At 37.5% G+C, this 25,063-nt stretch overlaps 1 protein-coding gene across 4 annotated transcripts in view; it reads left to right on the top strand.

Moving 5' to 3' along the window:
• Positions 1–25,063, top strand: part of TOX (thymocyte selection associated high mobility group box) — a 296,392-nt gene that overhangs the window by 157,702 nt on the left and 113,627 nt on the right. For all 4 annotated transcript variants that reach the window (XM_081071100.1, XM_081071099.1, XM_081071101.1 and 1 more), the window contains one exon: positions 8,745–8,987. In XM_081071100.1, coding sequence (XP_080927226.1) covers positions 8,745–8,987 — 243 coding nt within the window. The remainder of the gene's footprint in view (positions 1–8,744; positions 8,988–25,063) is intronic.

Below are 25,063 nucleotides of genomic sequence, written 5' to 3'. Positions count from 1 at the left end.
ATCTATAAAGTGGGAGCATAGTTTCTGAGTTTTCTTGAGTGAGTATTCTGTGATTCCAGTTCAGCAAAAATACAGAACTCTAGAATATTATCTTAAGGAAAAATATGCATAAGATTATTTATCACGGTGTACTTTGTAACAAGAAAAATCAGAAACACCCTAAATGTTTGGTAATAGGAAACCAATGGAATAAATTATAGAACATGCACACAACAATATAATATACAGCCATTTAGGCAATGATGTAGATGATATTAATTGGCATGGAAAATTATTCATGATCCATTTTAAGTGACCAGATTAAATTATATGATAGTATAATAATACTGTAGCTAACATTTACTGATTCTCTTATGAGCCACTATGTTACTCAAATTATTTACATTACCACATTTAATCCTGATGTGCTGTTAATGAATTGAATACTATTACCATCCCCATTTTACAGATTTGGAAACTGAGGCTTAGCAGAATTAAGTTACTACACATACGAAGAGATGGATTGAGATTTGCATGTAGCATTTCTAGCTCCAAAATCAGAGCTGTATGATCTGAATTTTGTTATTAAAAACAAAAACAGAAGCCCAAAACAAAATAGCTAATGGGGACTAAAAAAATCTTGAAGATACACGTTTTAATAGTGTGGTGTTTTGGGTTTGGTTTTGTTTCTGGGTGGGTGGATTAAGGGTTTTTTTAATGCGTATTTTATTTTTTCTTCTGGTTAATGTGGATTATTTATAAAATGAAGCAAAAAAATGTAGCACTAAATCTCAGAACATATGAACTCAATGTGATACTTGAAAACATCTGGAAAACTAAAAAAAGTATAAGCTGCACTTGTACGTAAAATTGTATACTAAGCAATTAAATTTAAATGTTTTAATTATTCCCTTTAAACAATGAATATGGAATGATGACCTATTACCGGAAGAACATCCTTGGGCCCCCACCATGGTTTCAGAAGTAGCTCCTCCACTTCAGTCTGCTCTCTCTAATCATTCATGTGTGGGTTGTGGGTTTTGGGTTGTGGGGGGGCATACATTATTTGTTCCCCAGAAGTGTGTGTTTGTTTGTTTGTTTGTTTGTTTGTTTGTTTATTTTTAGCCAAAGGGGAGGCCCTTATGACAACTGTATACAACACTTGGTTTTAAAGTGTCACCTAAAAATACAGCTTGGAGACTCATGTAGGTCCCCAAACAATAGTGAGAAAAAAACAAATGTCTTCTCCATTTTAGTATCATTAATGAATTATGGCAGGAGAAATGCCTATATGTAAATGTAAGGACTTTTCTGGAAGTCCCTGGAGAGGTTGCCCTGGCACAGGCGTGATTCACAAAAGAGTGTTGGACTACCCTGCCCCACCCACCGCTGATATGAGAGTGCTTGGCTCACTGTCCCAGGACCCCTGAATCCTCAGAGCTTCAGCCTGTTGAAGGCAATCTTGCCTTTTGAAGTTTCCTTAAAGATTGAAGACCTGACCTTGCTGTTGAACCTCCTTGCTGCGTTGTCTGGACTTGCTCATTTGTCGCTTTTGTGGTCCTCCCTTGAGCACTTATGGTATCTCAGCAGAAGTGTCTGACCTTCAGGCCCTGTTATCAGGGTAAATCTGCTTATAATGCTCCCTTCATCATCCTAGCTTCAAATAATTTCTCTTTCATTTACACTCTGATATTACTAAGCCTGACACTTTAAATATGATTTTTATTGGAGCCTAAGTACTTATATCTCTTCTAATTCACTTTCGTTACAACAGTCTGCTTCTTATAATTCTTTGTATCTCAAATCATACTTTGCAGGATGCCTTACACATAGTAGGTACACAATAAATGCTTCTATGGCAAATGAGGCACTCATTGCCTTTTACTCAACACAGGTTACAAACATTAATGAGCACAAATAAAATAAATGTACTTTCTACCAAAAATTGCGTTTCGGTAACTGTTGCTTGAAAAATTAGTACATTGTGTGTTTTTAAATGAAGATGATTTATTGCTATTGTCTAACATGTGAAGAAAGACAAAAAAATTGTTTGCAGGATCATTGGCTTGAGCCATCAATGGCACTGTTGGACAATTCTTGCTGAGTGTTAAGATGATTTATGTAACAGACCGAAGCTTTCCACAGTAATACATTATAGTCTCAAGCTATCAGCCCTTGTTCATGCAGAGACAAAAGAATCTGAAAAATACCTACTTCTGAAGGTCTTCTCAAAAGAAATAAGAGATAATGTTGATGCTCTTTAAACTCTTTCAAGAGAAATCACCATTACATGCAGCATCTTAACTTCTGAAAACATACAGAGGAAGTTTATGATTTTTCTAGTGAACTCCTCAGTTTACTTTGATTTCCATTTCGTTAGTTGAATCATGCAGTGACAATTTTCAATAATAAAAGATGAAACATGTTTAAACATTGGTGTATTTCTATCAAGAACTTTCAGGAATTATGTTACAGATTAAAAATTAAGGCATTCTGTATATGTTTGATGGCAGTGCTATTTATTTATCTCCCAAATAAAGAGCTCTATGAGAAACATATTTTACAATGTTATAACCATAGCCATATTTTTAGTATATGCATGATTGCATGAAGCTATCACATAATTTAAAGATATGTACAAGATGATATTTTTTGAATTCTTCTGAGTTATGAGACTTCTTGTCACCGAAGATCGAGTGCTTTGTGTAATGATTGCAATATGTGGACAGCGACCCACAAATGCAAGGCCCCTCTGGTGGAGAAACTAGATTTTAAAAAGAGAAGAAGAGGCAAAGGCCAGAAGAGATTTCCCGTTGTTTGTTCCTGGTCAGCATATATTAACACTCTATGTAGACAGTATGAAAACATGAATTCTCTATAGTCTAAAGAAAAATCAGGCTAATTAACATCCCACTTCCAGATGTAATAATGTAGAAAATGAATGAAAAATAAGAACAAGCTGGAGCAAAAGGAAATGTGGGTTGCAGAAGAAGGAAATAATGTAAACAGGATACCCAGGTCATGGAATATGTAAAACAATATGATTAAAAAGGAATGTGAGTATGTAATTAAATGGATAGGGAATGAGATCTTCCAGAAATCAGGTGAAAAACTTGCTTTCCTTTTGCACTGAAATGGAGAAGCTGGGGAAGGTTGGACATGCAGAAGGACAATGGCTGGGAAAGCTTGCAAACATGTCAAGTCAAAACAGATCGGGATGGATCCTCTGTTACTTTCCTAACCCTGTCTCTTGATTTTAGTCTGACAAACGATCCATCCAACTAGCAGTGTGACCTCCTTGCCAAGAATCTCCCAGGGAAGGAGAGCTTTCTATGAACAAAAGACAGTAGCTTAGAAAGTATAGCTTTGGTAGCAAATTTAGATACTGAAATCCCGGTTCACAAAGTCATTTGCCTTTTGCCTGGCTCAGTAGGAGTGGAACTGTCGGGAACTGCTCAGCCTGGGTTGCAGGTCTGGCAGCACCATTCCCTGAACAAGAAGAGTTGTGGGACTTTGCACATGAAGTCCTTATCGTCTGAGCTCTTCAGCATCCTTTGCCTGTTTACAATTTTCTACTATTGTTTTTTTTATTCTTCAATTTCAAAAATGCAATTCAATTCCTTTAAAATAAAGGAGAAATGTTAGCTATTTATGGGAAGCAATTACATGAATATATTATGTATGAATGAGACTACACTGTGCTAAAATATGAAGTCTGATCAACAACAAATATACTGACTCTCCTTTAAAATGGTGGCTAAATTCTCTCCCATAATGTCCATAGTTGTTTGTTTTCTTGGATATGACCCAATCCATGGCATACATAATCCCATTTAACAATAACCAAAGCAATATTAAAGCTGCCATTTATCAAGAACTTTCTTTGTGGCAGACATATTATTAGGCTTTTTACCTCACTTATGTTTTTGCTTTCAATGCTCATAAGAACCCCATGAAGCAGGTTTTGAAACTGAGGCCCACAAGGACTAAGAAACTTGCCCCAGAATTCATTATAACACGTGCTGCGAAAACCTGGACGCAGTCCCTTTCTCCTGGACACCAGAGCCTCAATTCCTTCCAACATGCTCTGTGGCCATTCTCATCAATCACGGACGAGTCCTCTCACCTGGACAAAAATCCGTCTTCTTCTCATCAGAGAAAGATGTAGCACTTTATCAGCTCAATGTGTAAATTCCAGTGGTCAGATTTTAAGAAAATGACTTGAAATAGTCACTGAGTCTTTTATTTAGGACTATAAAATTACTCTCTTGAGGATGACGATTACGTATTTTGAAATTACTACTTTAATGCTTCCAGTAGTCCTCTTGTGGCCTTCAGAAGTTCATATATGTTTCAGAATTAGCCAAGTTTCACGATAGTACAGCCCACTCTAATCCACATGACCCGGAGCTCCTGCTCCGGGACACACAGGTATGTGCAGTGTAGGGCATATCCCTGCACCAGTACCATGATGAGACCTCCTGTGTTTGGGACCAGTGATTACGTTCAGGTTAGGGAGAATCTGATTATGTACCAATAATATAATTTTAAGTTCTTTGAATCATTTGGATCTACAGACTGGCTATGGTTTAGAGCAAATTACTTTGCATGCTTCTTTATTGCCAATTTGCCTTTCTTTAACGTGATAAACATCCAAGATAACATTTAAAGTATTGGCTAGAATTTCATACCTCTATCCCTAAATACTTTCTCTCGATTTGTATAGACGATCATCATTAACTTTTATCATTCCTTTGGAAGGAGGAAAGCTTCATGGCTCAGACTGCTGATAAAAGTCTGATCTCTAGGCTGAGATGGATAAAAGGCACTGTAAAGTGTGATAAAGAAGACATCAGCTTGAAGGTCCCTGACTATTCTCCTCCAGCATTCTATACTAGAACCCAGACCTATAGGTCTGCAGAGGGCATGGGATTGGCTCCTTGGTGATCACCAACTCAGGTTGCATAGTCCCAAGTCTCATGAGGATCTACAAGGGTCTTAGGAAGGATCAAATCATCTTTGGTCCCAAGATAGTTGGAGAATCAAAGAACTTTTAAACTCCTGGCCTCGCTGAGACTTGAAGAAAGAAAATAAGTCCAAGTCAAAAAAGAACCCTGAGTCATTTGACAAGTACAGCAGGTCCACTGTGTCACCCAAGGATGACCTCACTCAGCCCCTCATCTTCTGTGATCAGAGTAACCCCCCCCATGCCCTCTATGCCCCCTTGTCTAATTAGGCCCTGGCTGATATCCGGGCATGGGACATCAGACCTGCTGTCCCCGAGTGATCCTGATGTGGAACCAAGGCTTCCACCAGGTCCTTACTTGATGTTCTACCTGCAGTGGGGATTAGGTTCCAGCAACTTCTGAGTGTCAAGGGGCCCTGAAGCCACCCTTGCAAATCCTCTGGGACCTCTCTATCACTATGAGATAGTAAATACAAGCCACTACGGGATGGTAAATGCAAGCCGCTTCAGAGGAACTGATCAGTAGCCATCGAGAGACACCACACAACCCTGCCCCAGCCTTTCTTAGGCTGCTTAAGCCTTTATTATCTCTACCAGCATATTTTTGGCTTCCCGACATGTCAGAGATTAACGTCACGTACCACATTGTCACCTGGCCAGAGCAGTCTTGGGAATACAGGATATGTATTCAAGCCCATGCAATAACAGTGGTGTATTCACAAACTTCATGCCTTGGAAGAGTCATTTTAACATTCATTCATTCACTCACGTAAGCATTTATTCTGTTATTCATTTGGTAATTCTTTAAACAAACTTGTACACTGATTCTAACCAGACAGCTTCATGTGAAATAAGGAAAAATATTGAATCGTACCCTATTGCAATACATCCCCCCCAACTGTAAATTGTTTCTAATATATAACTTACTATTGTTAAGTCAAATTTATTCTTATTAACTTTTTAAAAAAATCAAAATAAAGGTGTCATGTCACAAAAATCAATGTTGAGGAATTAGTCTTTAGTCTGGCATTGAAGTTTTTGTAAGTTCTGTGATAGTTTGACATTTTATTCAATTGCCATGATACTTTTATATGGCATCAATTACACTGTAATAGGCTCATGGCGAATAATGTAAATAACAGAAACAACCAAGTAAACTTATGTTGTTAAAATTCTTGATCCACATAACTACCCATTACCGGTTAAGTTGTGGAATCTGTGGTTCTGATGTATAAGTGCATGGATTAAATAACGTTAATGTGTAATTACATGAAAATAAACCATGTACCTTAGTTAAATTATAGTACAATTGTTATCACTGAATGTAAAGTGATAACCAATTAAACCTTCCTTAGAACACCACAAATTAAGATTTAACTACTGGAGAAATTCTAGAATGTAAAATTATAGTATACCACAAGTAGAATATCCCTGGGTGTGTTCAGAGGTTTAATGGCATTTGTAAAGTTAAAAACATCTTTTTCGTTTATCGCTGGCATTAATTGTACCTTATTCAGAAATGATTCAAACAGACACCAGTTAACTTCTTGAAGGGTACATATCAATGAGTTTAGACTTAGAAATGTTGACAAAAAAGACAAAGTATGATTTCTTGTGCTGGATTAATAGAGTAAATATTTTATTTCAGTGGGGTAGGCATTGGGGTGGAATTTGGGACAAAGAAAGACCTGATATTAATGTTAATACTAAATCTTAAATTATGAAATTTTGTTCATCAGAAACAGTTGGGTATTGGCAACTTTGTATCATTCCACCTAATAAAATAGTAGCAATTGAAATACTTATGTAAATATCACAGCAATAAAATTGCCTTCCTCCTTCATATATTCATGACTCATATGTACTGAGCTGATTGTTTACCAGCTGAGTACAAGTTATTTAACTTCTGAGTCTCAATTTTCTCTTCAGGAAATCAGGGTAATAATAGCTACACAAAGGATTATTATGATGATTAAATGAAGACACGTAGTCAAAGAAGTCAGTACAGTGCTTTACTTGAAATCAACATTAATAAACAGGCTTTCTCTCTCACCCAGTTCCCCACTTCACATTTTTTATGCTTCTTCCTATATGAATACTTACCAGAAACTGGTGGTTTAGGTCTGTAAGACTCAAGGTTTAAAATATATGAGACATGTGAGAATTTAATCAAACTTTAATTTTAACACAGAGCACTAATATATTTTTCACACAAGAGATATATACTGTAAGCAGGAAGATTTGGTAACTGATGATTGAACTTTTAGAGCTGGTGTCATATTTTTTAGCCGAACTTTAGATATTTAAGAAAAATGATTTGACGATGAATCAAATATTTCCTTCATATACCCCCAAGTCTCTAACCTACACGTGCCTGTATGTGACCAGGTCTCAATTCCAGATGTTCCAAGTAGCTCTTCATTTCATCATGTCTTCTGACAGCACCTAAACAAATATATCAAAAGTTGTACAACATTTAGCAAGTGCAACTTGAAGATTTTCTTTCTGTTAGACAAACAGACGCCATCTGGAAAAAATAACCCCAGGCACTTGGACGCAGGAGCATGAAGCTTATTGGCTGAACACCCAATGAATACCTTACACTACTTTCTTTGGCTCCTACCCTCTGCCTGCTCATTTCAAATCTTGCACACTTCAGCAGGCGCTGTGCTGTTAGACAAGTGAGTCCTTGTTCCCCACGCACTCAAACACTACGAAGACTCGCTTAATTTGAAAGACAGGCTTTGCAAGAATTATCTGGACCAAAATTACTTCCTTTCACACTAGGATCCCTGCTCTATAAAGGACTTCTCAATATCACTGTGTCTTGATATTAATTGCTAACAATATTTTATTAATACTATTCAATTCCTCTTTATACCTTCAATATTTATCTTCAAGTTCTGTTTTTAAACAGGAGTTTCCTCATATAATATTTCCTTCCTTATTTACTCCCACACTTCTTTTATCTAAAGCTACTTTCTGGAAAAAAAAAAGTTGCACATGTTATTTATTTTCTTTATTGACTTTTATTCCTAAATTAGTGTAATAAAAATATTACTGTTATTTTGCCTTTCAAAACTGACTTAACTGAGTTTAAATGACTGTGATATTATTTATCAAAACTAAATATTGATTTTAGGGAAAATTCAAATCAATATAAGTAATCAGAAGTCAAGAAAGCAACCTTAATTTATTTTGATGATATAATCTTTGTGATAAAAATAGCTTTTAATGACCTTTTTTTCATATATCAAACTTTCTATGCAACTGCACTTATGCAACATGCTTAAGTTATTTCTATACTAATTACTTTCCTTTTGTCGGTTGTAAGCATATAGCTTTTCAAAACCCAAAAACAAATTGCCCCAGTACTTGTGGAATTCATTTTATTACATCTCATGATTTGAGCAGTAGGGAGTCCTATGAAACATGTTTGATCAAACATTAATTTTATAAATTGCCTTCCTTCCCCACAATTCTTATGAAAAAAAAAAGTATTCAGCTAGATTAACTCTGGAAAATTTTAATGGGACTCTTGAAATCTGCTTGAGCTCAACTTCTTGGAAAAATGAAACTGCCTAATGGAAGCATTCTTTGTATGAGAGTGGATATGCCTTAGAGACGATTTCTTCCCTGCATAATAGTGAAATTGCCGCAGGATAATCTAAGTGTTTGAAACGTCTTTTACAAATCCATAATGCTGATTGTAATAATATCTGAAGGGGTCATGTGTGTTTGTTCATGATAAGGAAGCAGGAGATAATAATTTGCAATAATATCACTATTGTTTTTGCAGTCCTACCCTGGTCCAAGCTTGGAAAGTGAAGACTTTAACATTCCACCCATCACTCCTCCTTCCCTTCCTGACCACTCGCTGGTGCATCTGAATGAAGTCGAAACTGGTTACCACTCTCTGTGTCACCCAATGAACCATAATGGCCTGCTACCATTTCATCCACAAAACATGGACCTACCTGAAATCACTGTCTCCAATATGCTGGGACAAGAGGGAGCACTGCTTACTAACTCCATTTCTGTGGTAAGAACCTGCTTACTTATTTGTAGTGGGGAATGAGAGATGGGACCTAGTGAGGGCAAGGTCTAATTTAATGGAAGAAGCTTTAAATTGTAGTAACACCGCATTCTGAAACTTGGAATAAGTTTTTAGCCATGGAAAATGTTTAGGGTCCTATAAAACCCTAAAGCAATTTTCCATGTTACATGTTTAAGTCTAGGCAAAATCAATTAAGTACATGTTTGATCACTCATATTTGACTGTCCTCTCGTAGAGCTAAACTGCCTTACTAGCTTTCAGATAAAAAGTTATCTTAAAAGGTGTCACTTCTCATCTAGTTCAGGGTTCCTCACCACAAGCGAGACCCCCACATCTTCTGAAGAGGAACTGCTATGAAACTTGGTTTCTACCCTATTTTCCACTCTCAAATTCCACACATTTACATGATAGGAAAGCAAGAAAACAATTTGCATTTTTATTTTGAAGGTGTAATTCTGATGATCAAAATTTATCGCCATTAACCTATTTCAGTCTATTGGAACTGTCGTCTCTCAGAGTCTTCTAATATCCTACACTTCTCAAATTTAGTGGGAATATGTATCACCAAGAAAACTAGCAAATATTAAATTCCCAGCCACAACCCAGGGAGTCCAGGGGTCTGTATTTTTAATGAGAACTCCATGCTTGAGAAACGCGAACTTAACATAAAATCTTTCCTTCTGATTTTCATGTCATCTAAAAACTTAATTTCTCCATCTATATCTAAAGTAGTGAAAAATATTTTCAGTAGCATATGGCTAAGGGCAGAGCTTTTTACCATGTTATAAAACTCTCTCCCAGGTTAACAGTGACTTTGAATTAGCACTCTTTGGTTTCCCGTTGTTCAATCACTTAACAGTCCAACTCCATTTTCATTTTCGTAAGTCACTAAACAGTGCCATCAAGTTTACAATGAACAAATTGGTTAACTTGTTCATAGTATGTTGTTTCTGATAGGAAAGCGTTTTGTATTATCACTTATCTAAGTCATTTGGGGATGTAGCTCTAAAGTTAATGATTTCACAGTAATTTTTTTCTGTTAATCATGAACATAAGTGGGGGGTAGAAGTAGTGTCAGAAGAAACCCCGCAGTAGATTTTCTAAGGAATGTGAAGCCCAGAGACTAATGTCAGGATAATGTATAGATTCTCCTAAGAACTGCAGCTAGCTGGGTGACCAAGAGGGGAGAGGGTTCCTGGTACTAGCAGGGGCAGAACTGTCAGCACTGTTGCCCCAGTATTTTATATTATATTCCACTTGTATAACTTTATCCTAAGAGTGTTAACTATGACTTCATAAAGTAAAGTAGAACATGAATTTTTAAACACACATACTCAATGTGTAAATCTGAATAATGTATTATATGTCAAAGTAGTCACTTTGAAAATCACAGCCTATTATTCTTCTTTGGGCTAAGACTTTAGACCCAGTTCATGACTCAATAAGGCCTCCAAGGTCAGGCCTTATAGGCGCCCCCATTCACTAAGAAGGAGAGGAAGTATGCTTTTACACAGTGTGTAAAATACCCGTCTTGTCTGCTATGTTCCCTCCACATAATGGGAATGGGTTGGGCTATAGGAAGAATAACAAGATATTCAAGTATATAATTTAGGTTCCCAAATTTTTTCCTTTACATAATTGCCTTTTTAGCATTCCTAGGACCCACTCAATACACCAGTTGCTCTTTAAGAGATGTTTGTGCAACTTCAGTAAATATGCGTGTGGGATTTTCCCAGATTTCCTATCCATGACTATCACTCCATTCCCAAATGGTGCTCAGGACAGAACCTAGCTCAGGACAGAACCTAGGAAATGGTTGGACTGCAGCTGTGAAACATACCATTTTCTAGCCCCTTCCTCCCCTGTACTTTCTTCTAACCTCTCAGGAGCCTCAGCTCATCCAAATTTCTTTATGCTTTTTCTACCCAACCGACTGTCAAAAACCAAACATGGATATTTTCCCTTTACATTGGATATCCCTTGGAACTTTTAATGCTTTCCAAGGCAGAGGGGCCCCAAGTGGCCTACACTGAGGGAAAGAAGCTCTAATTTGCCATTTTGGTTCTTGGCAAGGTGAATCTAGCACAGTTTTTGACAGGTTGGTGAGCCTTCCCAATTCCTCTCAAACCACGTTCTGAGGTAGGCATCTATTTTATCTACTCACAGTGCTGGTCCTGTCATTTTATGCTGTAGATAAAAAGCTACTCCAACACATAGTGCAGATCCTGATGAGGCTTTCAATAAGCTTCAGCTTATTGAAAGTCCAATAGAACTTTCTGTGATGATGGCTTTTCTGTTACTCATACTGTCCAGTAACAGTAGTCATTGGCTACTGTAAATGCAGCTAGTGTGAATGAGAGACTAAGTTGATTTTATTACATTTTAATTATTTTATGTTTAAAGTAGCCACATGTACCTAGTGGCTACTATATTGGACAGCATAAGTCTAGTTAATGGTGTTGATTCTAACATTAATTCTATATTAACCCCATTTTTTAAGCCAGAATGGTCTTAGAGAAAGTAGATTTGGAGATTAAATTTATTGTGAAACAGGGTCCTGTTTCAAGGCTTGGATCTCTGGCTGGATTCCAAGCACCAGAGTTTGGTACACTATAGAGTTGCAACAGAAATCTAACAAAGTTGGAAGGGTCAGCTATACTGGAGTCTCCTTATTCCTTTGAAAAAGAGACAGGAGCCTCTTCACTTCTTATTTTGAGCTGTAATGTTTCTACAATGCCATTCATCAGTGTGTACATTTTAAACACTTGCCATGGTCTAACTGATACAAAGGGCTCAAATGATTGATAAGACATGGTCACTGTCCTTTAGGAGCTTATATATTACGGGGGGGGGGGGGACAAAAACATTAATCAGTAGGAAAGAAACAATTAGAGTGAAATACAAAGCAATTAGACCAAGTGAAACACTCAAGTCAGTATTACTGGCCATGAACCCAATAGGAATTTCAAGTTGTGAGAGATTATAGTAATCTGGTTTAGGTAGTTTATAAAATTTGGTGGAAATGGTTGGACTGCAGTCAGGGTTTGGAAGATGGTTTTGATTTTGACAAACAATGAGGAAAGAAAAGGTATATTGCAGAGCAATTGAAAAGCAGTTTGAATATTTTAAGTTAAGAAATTTGACTGAAGGCTTCAACAACCAACCAAAGGACTGTGGACTTGATATGATGGATTCTAAACATCCATCATAGAATCCAATAGGATTGGCTATAGCCAATAGGATTGGCTGTTTTCACTCAAGGCAAAAACATTAAGACAGCAGTGTTGTAGGAAATTTCTTCTGGCACCTCCCTGGATGGATAGCAGTGGTAAGAAACTGGAGGTGTGGAAAGTCTGAGTAGCCTGTTGTCATAACTTGGGCAAAGGGTGTTGAGGAAATACACAAGGTGGTGACAGTGAGAATAGAAAGATGGGCTGCTAAGCTGTTTTCACATCATTCCCAATTATATGGATTTGAAGATGAATACCGCTTCATATCATCATATTTTACATTTGAAAAGCACTAAGGGATTACTTTCTTCGAAAGGAAGTTTATGACTCTAAAATAGTTTCTTCACGCTTCTCTGTAAAAACTGGCTGAAATTCTTTCCTTAGCAACTTGCTCATGTCTAATGCGATGACAAAATTTAACAAACAACTACTGATTGGTCTGCCAATTGTTGAAATATATTTATGAATAGTACACAATGTAGGTCATCGGTGCTCATATAGACAAGGAAATGATGGCTACAGAAATCAGGATGTAAAAGCTGCCCACCTAGAAATGACAGTGCTCTGTCTGAGTTCTTTCAAAATCACCTATAATAGGGGAACAACTAACAAAAGCTAGCACTTGTAGATTCTAAATAATGAACTTGCTCTAAATTTTAAAATTCTGTGAGTATAAGCCACCCTAGGCAGATTTATATATGGGCTCAACTCTTTCCAATTTTATTTTCCAAAAGCTCTTCAATGTTATTAAAGCTGTCTTTTGCTGTTAGTATGGCGCTTGCATTTTTGTGTTAGTGTTTTCACATGATGGAATTTTAGAATTTGAATGGATCAAAGAGGTGAAAATATTTTAGTTTTCATTTAGGTGTTATATATATATATATATATATATATATATATATATAGTTCAGAAGTTATTGTAATGCTTAATATACATGCATCATCATATACATATATCTGTTACTATTTTATACAATATAAATTATTAGGTTGGTGCAAAAGTAAATGTGATTTAAAAGAGTAAAAATATGGGCCCGTCTGGTGGCTCAGACAGTGAGAGCTCCATGCTCCTAACTGCCAGTTCGATTCCCACATAGGCCAGTGGGCTCTCAGCCACAAGGTTGTCAGTTCAATTCCTCGAGTCCCCCAAAAGATGGTGGGCAGCGCCCCCTGCAACTAAAATTGAACACGGCACCTTGAGCTGAGCTGCCGCTGAGCTCCCAGATGGCTTAGTTGGTTGAAGCGCGTCCTCTCAACCACAAGGTTGCCAGTTCAATTCCTCGACTCCTGCGAGGGATGGTGGGCACAGAGGGATGGTGGGCTGTGCCCCCTGCAACCAGCAACGGCAACTGGACCTGGAGCTGAGCTGCGCCCTCCACAACTAATACTGAAAGGACAACTTGAAGGTGAATGGCACACTCCACAAGTAAGATTGAAAGGACAACAACTTGACTTGGAAAAAAGTCCTGGAAATATACACTGTTCCCCAATAAAGTCCTGTACCCCTTCCCCAAAAAATCTTTTAAAAAAAGAGAAAAATAATTGCAGAAACTGCCATTACTTTTGTACCAACCTAATATATATAATATATAATCTTTTTTGAGATTTTATTTTAAAGATAAATTTTCTTGTCTCTTATGTCCAATGAATGGCAATATAACTGATACAATTAAATCAATATCTGAATGAATATTATTCTCCCAATTTTAAAAATGGAAAATAGAGGGTCAAAATGGTTAAGTGACTTGCTCGGTGGCTCAGCCAGTAAATACCCCAGCTTCCTTATCTTAAAAACAAGGATACCTTATAGGGTTAAATGAATATTTAAGAATTGTTTAGTGGTTGGCACATTGCAAGCATTATATAAGTTTGTTAAATAAAATAGGAAAAGCAAGCTTATATTACTGTTCTGGAGAAGTTAAAATGCATGAGAGAGAGATGGTTTTCCAAAAGAGTTATTTATACTTTAATCCTTAATCTTCTTCACTTCTGTCAAAAAAAAAAAAAAAAAAGACAGCAAAAAGCCTACCAAAGAAGTCTTTACTTTTTATTGAGTGTCCTTGTAAAATAAAGCATTGTAATTAAAATCAACATCTTCGGCCCAGATGGCCTTATTTCGTATTCTGGAACTGCCACTTACCAATTGTGTGACCTTGAGCAACTTATATAACCTTTCTGTTCCTCAGTTTCCTTATCTATAAAATGGGTATAATACGATATTTAATCCCATAATATTGTGAGCATTAAAGTAGTTAATATCTGTAAAGTAGTGTCGTTATGCAGTAGGTGCTATATATATGCAGTAGAAATCCCTTTCTGATAAAAAGTTCACCAGGGTAGAATGTCTAGACTGTCTTCTAAAATTTGCCATCGACATACACAGGTTGAAATTTCTTCCTTCCCAAATTTCCCCCATTTCCTTTTTATATATTTTTGCCTGTGTCATTTTATGTTACAGTAGTAGTCAGTCAGGATTCCTGCAAGAAGTTAGATTTCTGGCACTTTAAAAAGATTCCATTTTCTTCAAGTCCCTATTTTCCAAGACCAGGCTATAAAACAAGGTAGACTTTCTATTAGTATACACTGTCGAATAAGTGCCAGTTAGTTCTGATACTCTAGGTCCAAGGTAAACAGCCATTCATGACCCAATGTGCAAAAGTTCCATTTTCTCAAAATTCTCCTGAGTTATTTTGATAGTGGGTAATTGATCAGAGAGTAGAGTCTGATTAGAAGAACCCTGGAATGAGTCTATCATGCTAGCCATGGGCAACTCATTGCACCCCGCCTTTAACCAGTGGTGGAGGAGGGTTGGGCTGTATGAGGGGCTCCAAATTGAGCTTCTTGGAATCAGAGGGAACCAGGAATCAGCCAGAGGGGCTTTGTTCTTACTGGTGTCACTTGTTTACATTTCTTATAAAAGTTCCCTTGAACGAAGAATTCTGATCCCCAAGGAGATGGAAAAACCACAAGAGTAGTTGATCTCTCAGATCCTTCCCAGGGCTAGCATTTTCCTATGATTCATTCTCTATTGACCAAACAACTGTGATCCAGAGTCACAACTCACTCAGCTTGTCACTTTAGTTATTTAGTAATTTTTTCTTCCCGTCACTTCAGCTTTCTCAGTATTTTACCTGTATCTCCAAAGCCCAATCAGTTATTAAGATATTTGAATCTATAGAACAGAACATTTTGGGGGGGTAGAAAATGTTATTCTGCCATTAAGAAGAAAATGACATCGCTTTGTGAGAATGGACTGTGTTTTCAGGTTAAAAAGAAACTATAGAACAATTTGGGAGAAAGGTGGAATAAGAAAATGTCCGTATTAAGTATTCATGGTTTCAGAAAAATCCTTTGATTCCTACAAACCCAAATCGAGAGCCTCTCCTTTTTCTCTGCACTATGGTACATTCACTGCTGGGTTAATCATGGATTGGTGGAAGGCGAAATACAACCTTGTATAAAGTCATCCAAGCCTCACTGCCTGGCGATCGCTTGTTCTTTGTGCAGTCAACAGAAGCTCTTTCATACAAAGAAAAACCGTGCAAAGTTTTAGAATGGCCTCGCAGAAAGGATGCATTTAGGACCTGGGCTTTTTGTAGAGTGTGGTTCCTAATGACACATTATAGAAAATTTACAATGAAAAAAGCAACAAAGGAGATTTCGATTTATTTGAATGCTTCAAATTTCCAGTTCTGGACTTTAAAATGAAAAAAAGATGTTAAAAGCAATAAAATTGGGGGGTCTATTTCCCAAATGCCTTATTTTTCCAGGCAACAAAAGCAAGCTTAATGTATGTACTCAGATTTATTGTCATTTTTAGCATTCAGTCATGGCACACTTTGCATTCAAAGGCCACTGTACAACTGTTTTGACAACCAACCATCACTTCAGTAGGTAGTGTGCAGGAGGACAAGACTGAAGCTGGAGTGTTCCTTTGAGTCTATAGGGAGTGCTGTTCCATCAAGGAAGTCAGATGTATTAGAGCAGCATGAATTTCTAATGTGTTACCATTATGGAAAGGACCACTGGCATATTGAATAATGTAGCTTTCAAAGCCAAGCAGAAAATGTGATTACAGACAATTTGATTGCTATTTTTAAAATAAATATTTTCAAAATCTTGAGATATTTTATTTCATGTAATGCACAAAGTATGTAACAGTGGACTAGAGCTAAATATCTTTCAGGACATGGTGATGATGTCAGACCCTTTTTGATATAGAATAATAGATGCTTTCGTTTAAAATGGAATGGATGTCACAGTGGTTTGTTTCTTTAAAAAAATGGGGGGAAAGCAATAAAAATAAATGATTTTGCCCATTTTGACAGAAGAAGAAAGAGGAAGAATAATTATTTAGCATTATGCCACAATTCATCAAATATTTAGCAATTGCTGCCTGTTTTGTGTGTGTGTGTTTTTTCCACAAATTATCCTTTTTTGTATATGGCAGCACATGAGAGCAATGTATTAAACCACTTTAGTACTGTGAAAACATGGGCTGGTTTTTTTGTTCTTATTTTTGACCATATATAATAAAAGTGTGTGGTTTGGGTTGGGTTTTTTTAATGTCAAATTCCTAATAAGGCCAAAAATAAGCGTTGTTTGTGGTTAGTTATAAAGCTCTACTTAAGCCCTTTCTTTGCTCAAAACACACGACTTTGAATGTGGTATTGATAAGTAGTTCAATGGACCCAGTATGTTAATGATTTGGGACTATCTTTTAGTGCTGTAATAAAATATTTTTCCAAACCAGAGTTCTCCTTAATAGTGTTCAGGAAAGGAGCCAATTTAAAAATAACACTTTTCCTTTCTTATGCCAAGTAAGAAAACTCAAGATTCACTTTGTATATAGGGCTTGTTGTACTTTTGATTCAGCCCTGGAGTTCATATGGATGTGTGCCTCACCCATGCATGGAAGAAGTTAAAAAGCTATAAAACCAGTTATATAATATACTATAAGCAAACTCTGGGAGTTATTCATTCCAGTCTCTTAATTCCAGGCAGGAGTAAACTTAAACCATTTAAGATATGTGGTTTTCTATCTAAGAGCCAAGATTCCACAACTTTCCTTGGTAGCCTGTTTGTGTTTAATTAACCTTGTAACATTAAGTTAAATTGCAGTAAGAGATTTAGATTTCTTCCAGGAAGTTCCTTATTAAAGTTAAACTAAAGTCTCTTACTGCAATTTCAGCCTACTTTGTCTGCTTCAGACGTTTGAATGCTTGGAGAACAGTTGATTCAAAATTTGACATTAAGTCAATCCTACAGTTGTGTTTTACCTGGCCCAAATAACCCCAATTCTTTTCATCTTTCCTCAAAGGTCATATTTTTCAACTTTTAAATCAAATTAACTTTTTTTTTTTTAATTTGTGATCTTAAGGAATGATGGCCACAATGAGAAGCCGAGCTCCAGGTAGAGCCTGAGGTTACAGATTAATTTCTGAATTTTTCAAATAATTCTCCGTCCCCTCATGGACGTTTTATGATAGGCTCTTTTTAATAGCATCATTGATTGCTGACATATTTAATTTTTGACCCATCGATCATTCCCACAGTGCGTTCCTTGCTGTACTGGTACTTAGCCAGCAGTTCCCCATCTTGTTTCTGTGTAACTCATTTCACATCCTAAAGGCACACATCTGGGAAGTCCATCATGGAATTATTCTTCAAGTCATCTTTTTTTCTGCTGGGGTATCCATTATTTAAATAGTCCTTAGCAAAAAAAGAGAGAGAAGAAAACTAGAGTTATGTACTCATAATTGTCCTTGGACAAACATTCTAACTAGGCCCATAACTCAGACGCCCCAGGCCCTGGCAGTGAGGTTTGTCACTAGCTATAACCTCCAAACTGTTAATAAGATGTTTCCTGAAGTGTTGAGGGGGAGTTTGGGAAAAGCAGCACAGAACCTGTATGAAAAAGAGTTGGAAGTGGGAAGAATAAACAGCAAGTTAAAACAGAAGCCTGTTCAGTAGAGAAACCGTGTTCCTGAGCACTCCGGCTGACTGAATGCAGCCCTCCCCTGGCCCCTTCTCCAACTGCATGCTCATTGCTTGCTTCTCCTCCTCATTTCAGGTCCAGCAATTGTGCCATCCTCACCCCTCTACTATAAATAATAATGATAACACTTCGTGTATCAAGTCCTGACTGTAAATCAGGCCCTGAGCCAAGCACTTCACACCTGTCATTCTTTTTTCTTGCTTTCTCTTTCCTTCCTTGCCTTTTGGCATTAATTCAGTACATGCCCTCCCATGGAAATGAAACTTCCTTGTTCCCTGTTACTCTGCCTGGTAAGCTCTTTACAAAAAAAGAGGACCTAAGCACCCTGAGAGCTTATTTGGTTTCACTGTCAATACTTTATATGGAAATGATTGACAACAATGTTAGAAGTAGTGCACGGCACATAGTAGGACCTCAATAACAATTTCCCATTGAATAGATGAACTCGTTTGTCCCCATTGAAACACTTGTATTTTCCCCAGACAGTACAAGATCATTAATTGCTTTTAATGCTGACACTTCTAGGCAGTTGTGCAGTCTTCTAAAATGATGCAAATATTCCGGTTTCTAAAAACATACAATGTCATGTGTCATAGGCTTTAAATTAGCCTGCTGTAATACTTTCAATAGAGCTAAATGAATTTGGGTCCTAAGCTTACATCTAATATTGTAGCCATAATACTTAACTTCTAATTATTTCTAACCTATGCCACTATTAAATTGATATGCATGGCAATTAATTACAATGCATAGTTGATCTTTTTGAGATGAATACTTTTATTTTCTGAGTAGAGAGCTATTTTTATAGAGAAAAATTATAAGTAAAATTACTAGACTTCTAAAGAAACATATTTCTGTCCGGTCCCCTAAAACCTTGAGGGCAGAATGAGCAATGTGGAGAATTAATGTCTATTAAACACTGGCCCATATGACCAGTGTCAATATTTTGTATTATTACAAAATGATTCAATCTTTGACTTGCTGTTTGTTTGATTTCTGCATATAGATTATTAACATTAAAATGCTTCGTTATAAACCCATTTAGTCACGGAGTCATAGGAGAATTAGCCGAAAATGCTTTTCAGAACAATGAGCCAGTCTCACTTCAAGATACCACTTCCTTCATTATTCATTAACTATTCTTATCTAAAGCATACGGGAACATTTTAAGAGCAGGTTTTGTTTTGTTTTTTTTCCATTTCAGTTTTTTCCAGTTTGAAAGTTCTGGGTTCTCTATGTAGACAAGCATTACCTCCAGGAACATAATGTTTGTCTTTTTATATTAGCCATTTATATACTTTTCTCTGCCAAAAGCAACACATACTCCATTGGAGAAAAGGCATGAAGTACTTCAGGGTCTTTGACCACTTGGTACAGTTGTTAAAATGTGCTATTCAACTTTCTTGTTTTGGATCATTTAAAATATCACAAATGCCATAATCATCCGGAGAACAGGTCTTTTTTTTTCCTTCACCTAATAAATGTATTAAGCATTTTGACAAATACGTAACAGAATTGATAGTTGAATTTCTCTGAATTTAATGGAATGTACAAATTCCCCCGGGAAATCTAAGCACTATCTGACAAAAGGAGGATTAAACTCCTTTTTGCAACTCAGGATAGTAATTCTATTTTTAATAGGCAAGAAACTTCCTTAAAATGTGTTACATTTGAAAAGTATTATTAAAAGTATTATATTCTTTAACATGTAAGGAGTTTTTAAATTAAAATCTTGATTGTCTTTAATAAAATATTATTCAACACCCCCCACAATATTACACTATTAAAATTTTTCATATTTGTATGAGTTGAATATTTAATCACATTCTCTGCTAACCAGCAGACATAAATAATGGTTTGCCAAATTGCAATAAGACCATATTTCATATGTTGTGAAAGTTGAAAATGCTCTGGAAGAAACATAAGCTCCTCTTCAATTCTTAAGATAGTAGATTTATAAAGGTTGTATTATTGCAACTATCAAAAGACAAGCAAAACTATTAGCATTTAAAAGCATTTCCTTTCTATTGTGAGGTATACATATCTTATAGCTCTTGAACAATTAACAGGAATAGGAAGCTAGTGTAACGGTTATTCACATAGAATAAAACTATGCTATTCACATCTATATTTATGTACCCCTCTGTCTGTCTTTCTACATGAAAAATGCAGCTACAGATTGATGTGTTGATTGTGTTTGTGTGTCTGGAACTCTTACCTCATTGTGAGACTATCAGTGGCCAATACAGGCCATTCCCCCACCAAACAGATACAAATTGGCACCTTTGGTTAACAGCTCCTGGGTTACCTGGGGTACTTTCTTGTTTCAGTGGTTGGTTGTTCTTTCCCCCAAAGCAGCCCCATTTCTAATTAGAGCAGCAGGTGAGGCTAGCCCGCCTTTCCCAGCAAATAGCAGACACTCTGCATTCTCTGAAGCTGAGCTGCGCTGTACATTTCACCCCACTCCTCACACATTTTTGGAGTGCCTTCACTGTGCCTCAGTTCTGCTGGGTGTTATGTGTAGAGAATGTTAGAATCCAGGATCTGAGAGTTCACTTGGGAAGATGAGGGTTACATATATGAAACATGTGGAAAATGAGACACCACATGAGATCAAGTTTTCAAATAAGGTACCCTCCTTCAGTTGTCCCAGGAGTGTGGTAGTCATCTACAGAAACCAACCAATGGCATCAGGGTCATGAGAAGCAGTGTGAGTGGTCTGTGCACTGCCCAGTTCTGGGGTGAAGTAGCCTGGAGTTGGACCCTGCCCAGCCTCTCACTGGCTGCATGTAACTGTGGGCAAGTGACTTCACCTTTCTGTGCCTCACTTTCTCACCTCTCACCTCTCTCATTGATGATAAGGATTGAATAGGTCTGTGCATCTGAGGCCCTCAAGCAGAACCAGACACGTGCTTCACATCAGCTGTATTATTACCCACTGAAGCCCCACAACTGCTTGTCTGGATTTTTCTTACGCTATCTGTCATTCCTTTTCTAGTTACTAGTGTTCATGTTCCATGGGACGTTCTAAGAACGACCATGTGGCATTTATCAAACACCTACTCTTGCCAGGTCCCAGGCACACACAGCTTACACATAGTTCCCTCTTTAATCCCCACGATCATGCCAGGAGAGGATGATGTAATCCATATCTTACCCAGTAGGGACAGAGTACTCTAAAGCAGGTTACACAGGTGGACAGCTGGTAGGTGGCGAAGCAGGCAGACTGTGATACTTGTCACCTTGCATTTCTGGTGAGTCGGGCTATACCTCACACTCAGTGAGGGCTCCAAAACTTTTCGTGGAAAGCCTTAATTGAGCCGATTGTCCCCTACTTCTCTCCTATGGAGTGTGTCCTGAAGGGCTTGGAGCGATCACTGCTCACGCTGGCCATGCCAGCCCAGGCAACATTTATAATTCTGCCTTTTTTTAAAAAGAAAATAAACACACTTTATTTTTACGTTGCTGAAATAATAATAATCAGATAGGGTGAGCAGAGGAAAAGACAGATCATATATTTCAGTGAAAAAATCATGAGCTTGGAATTCTGCAGGGTGACTAACAAATTACTTGATCTCTCTGACTCAGTTTCCTTGACTGTAAGAGAAAAAAGAATGATACGACAATGATAGTATTTGCATGACACTGTGGTTATAGGGGTTAAGTGAGATACCATATTAATATTTCCAGTACTTAATAGTTTAAGTACATTCTCTAGTTATTGTGTTGAATAAATTAGCATTCTAGCTAATAAAAAAATGTTAGTTATTTGTCAAAAAATCCAATAATTTAAATTATTAACTCTTCTGCATGAAAGATGGTGTTACCTCTTGAGGTAGCAACAGGCTGTACTAACAGACAAGGATTTGTGCATCTCTGCCTTATGACCAGGAGGGGGGTTATCTGCCTTTTGCCATGAATCAGCCAACCTCAAGATATTCTTACCCCTCCATCATTAATATGCAAAATTTATCTTTAAAAGTACAAAGATACTTAAATTATTTTATAAATAAAAGGAGGGAAAATTCTAGGCAGCTAGCCAAGGATAGCAGATCTGAAAAGAGCTAGAAATATTTCCTTCTCTTTATTAAGTTCCTGCTATTTTTCCTGATGTTGTTCATATCAATTTTTCTCTGCGTAAAAATTTGAATATTCTGTGTGATGGGGAATTAGCAGATGAAAGCCAAAGAAATAGACAGTGAACTGTGAATACACTTCAACCAAGTTTTCTTCATTCCTGTCCAATAATGAGAAATTAATGTGATCAGGGTCACAAAAGCAGCTTGCCGGGCCAAGTCCCAAATGAGTGTGTGATCCCCTCCAATCCCCTCAGGTTCTCTCTCTGATATATCCCAGAGTGCAAATGAGAAGGCTGGTCCATGAAGGACAGTGGGGCCAGAAGGTGACTCTCAAAGCGGTCCATGTCAGTGACCTCCTCCTTCTCCCCCAGCCTATGGAATTTGCCAGGCCCTGAAAGCAGGGCCATGGAGATCCTCTAATGGAGCCAGATGCTGGCAGGAAAGTTATTCTACATATTTTACAGCAAAGGCTGTGCCTTGTTACCTTAGGGGAGGAGCTGTAGGGTTTGACCATGTCAGCACTTAGTGAGATTTTCAAAGTGATTCACAATCTGAGGTAACCCAGGCGCTCAACTCCCTGAGTATGATCTCCCAGACAGGATCTGGTCTAGGAGCATCTACCAGGGCAGTTAAGTGGACCGAGGTGCGGGCATGGATAGTCCAACCAGTCTCCACAGCTATGGCGGAGGCTCACATCATCTCTGCCTATTTGGAAGATTCAGTGCACAGTAAAATGACACCTAGTATTAGGTGGCATAAACTATGGAAAAACAGTCCCGTAAACATGGTATAGCAAAGAACTACTTCTCAGCGTACAAGGTAATTGAAAAGATACAGTGAAAATGCTGGTGTCTTTCATTGGCACGAGGGAAGGATGTGCCAACATTGAAATACGGATGTTTGTGGGCAGAGAATGCCCAACATGACCTCATTGAGTCCAAAGTTCCCATGATTACACAGTGATTAGAAAGAGGGGCTCTTCCTAGCAGCAGGACCTGACATGAACTACTTCAGCTGTTTCCCCATTTGTGAAATGGAGATAGTGGTTCGCATGTTGTGTTTCCTCTTTTCGTCATGAGGATGAAATGAGAGAGTACAGGTAAGGTAGGTCCTCATGCACAGTAAGTTATAACCAGGTGATAAATGCTGGCTTCCCCACAGTGTACCCTAATATTGCACTTTTCTTATCTCGTGTGAGGTTTATGAAAACAATCCAAATTTTATATTGTTTGTTACTGATAAAATTTGCAACGTAGTGCTTTCTTGTCTGTGTTCATTTAAAATTTTGACTTTTTCGAATTAAAAGGGTAATTGATTCTAATTGTCTGAGGCTTAAAAGCATGGTTACCAAATGGAGAGTTTGGGTGAATCTTAAATTCTTATCAAACTTGCCATTGAAAGCTTTGGTGTGAAGGGTTTAAGATACAGCTGGTGCAAGTGGCACGGCTGTGGCTGAGGCTGAGGCACCTCCATGTGTAAAATCCGGAGGATGTTTCCTGCCAGTAAAGAGCTCAACAGCAAGGGAGGGGGCGAGCTCAACTGTGTCTCACATGTTCTCTCCTCATCTATAATGATCATACAAGATGAAATTTTAAAATGCGAAATTATTCCAAAAAACACACAGTTCACAGAAAAGAAATGACTACAATAAACATTCCTGCAGAGGCCAGAAAAAGAAGAAAGTAGGAGTTAACTCTCCTGGGGCCATCTATCAAAATGTTGAAAATATATATATTACTAATGAGAAAATATCAAATATCTGTTGGGAGATAAACACCGAATCGTGGGTGACAAAAGGGTTTCCTCAGGCACCTCCGTGACAACTTTATGATGCATAAAGTAGCGGATTCTCCTTATTACAGTTTATTGGATAAGCACCTCCCTGAATACAGGGCTGCACTCTGCCTGGGAGGGAAGAATCTGGTCCAAGTTGTGAAGAAGGTGCTACTCAGGCATAAAATGTCTAAGATGAGAAAGGGATTAGGGTTATGTCCACGGGAGAGCAAACAAATATTTTGACAGGAATAAACTTGGTAATGGGTTCTTTGCCTTGAGAATGTTCAAATGAGTGTTCAAGACAGTTATCCTGTTGACAGTTATCAGGGAGTTTCATTTCAAACCCTCCCTGCTTCTGCTTAGTATAAAAATACAGAGGTGAGAACAACTCTAACACATACTGTAGAATTTGGAAATGCCTCCTTCTTACATCTTTTGCAACTTCATATGTCAGTGGAAAATCATAGAACTACAATACCAAAAATGCATATTTACCTAAAAAAGCAAGATGTTTACAGTACTAAGGTCTTTAAAAGTCTGTAACTCATCATTCTGCATTCCATTTCCTATTTGCAGACAAAGCTCAAATTTGTGCAGTGCTAAGTGCCTTTCCCTTTTGATTGGATTCTATTTCAGAAGATTCTTACCTTAGAGCTTCATGGAATCTAGCAGATTCCCAAATGGAACCCCAATTGTCTCCCCTTTTTTTTACATTCATATGCACAGGCCTTGAGTCTTAGAATAATTAGGGGGTATCGGGCATCTGCTATATGTAGGATTACCACATAATCTGTCATTCAAATCAGTACAGTTTGAGAGTGAAGCAGATAACTAATAATGATTAGGCCTAAAACTGGGACACTGTGAATATTGATGGAGAGGATGCAAACATTTTATGGGAATAGTTCCTGTCCTCAAGGGTCTAGTGAAAAAAGTGAGATATGTGTTTAAAAACTCATGCAATGTTTCAAAGCATGG

The sequence above is a fragment of the Rhinolophus hipposideros genome (assembly GCF_964194185.1).
Source record: "Rhinolophus hipposideros genome assembly, chromosome: 13".
Classification (NCBI taxonomy): Eukaryota; Metazoa; Chordata; class Mammalia; order Chiroptera; family Rhinolophidae; genus Rhinolophus; species Rhinolophus hipposideros.
This window is presented reverse-complemented; position numbering and strand designations above follow the sequence as displayed.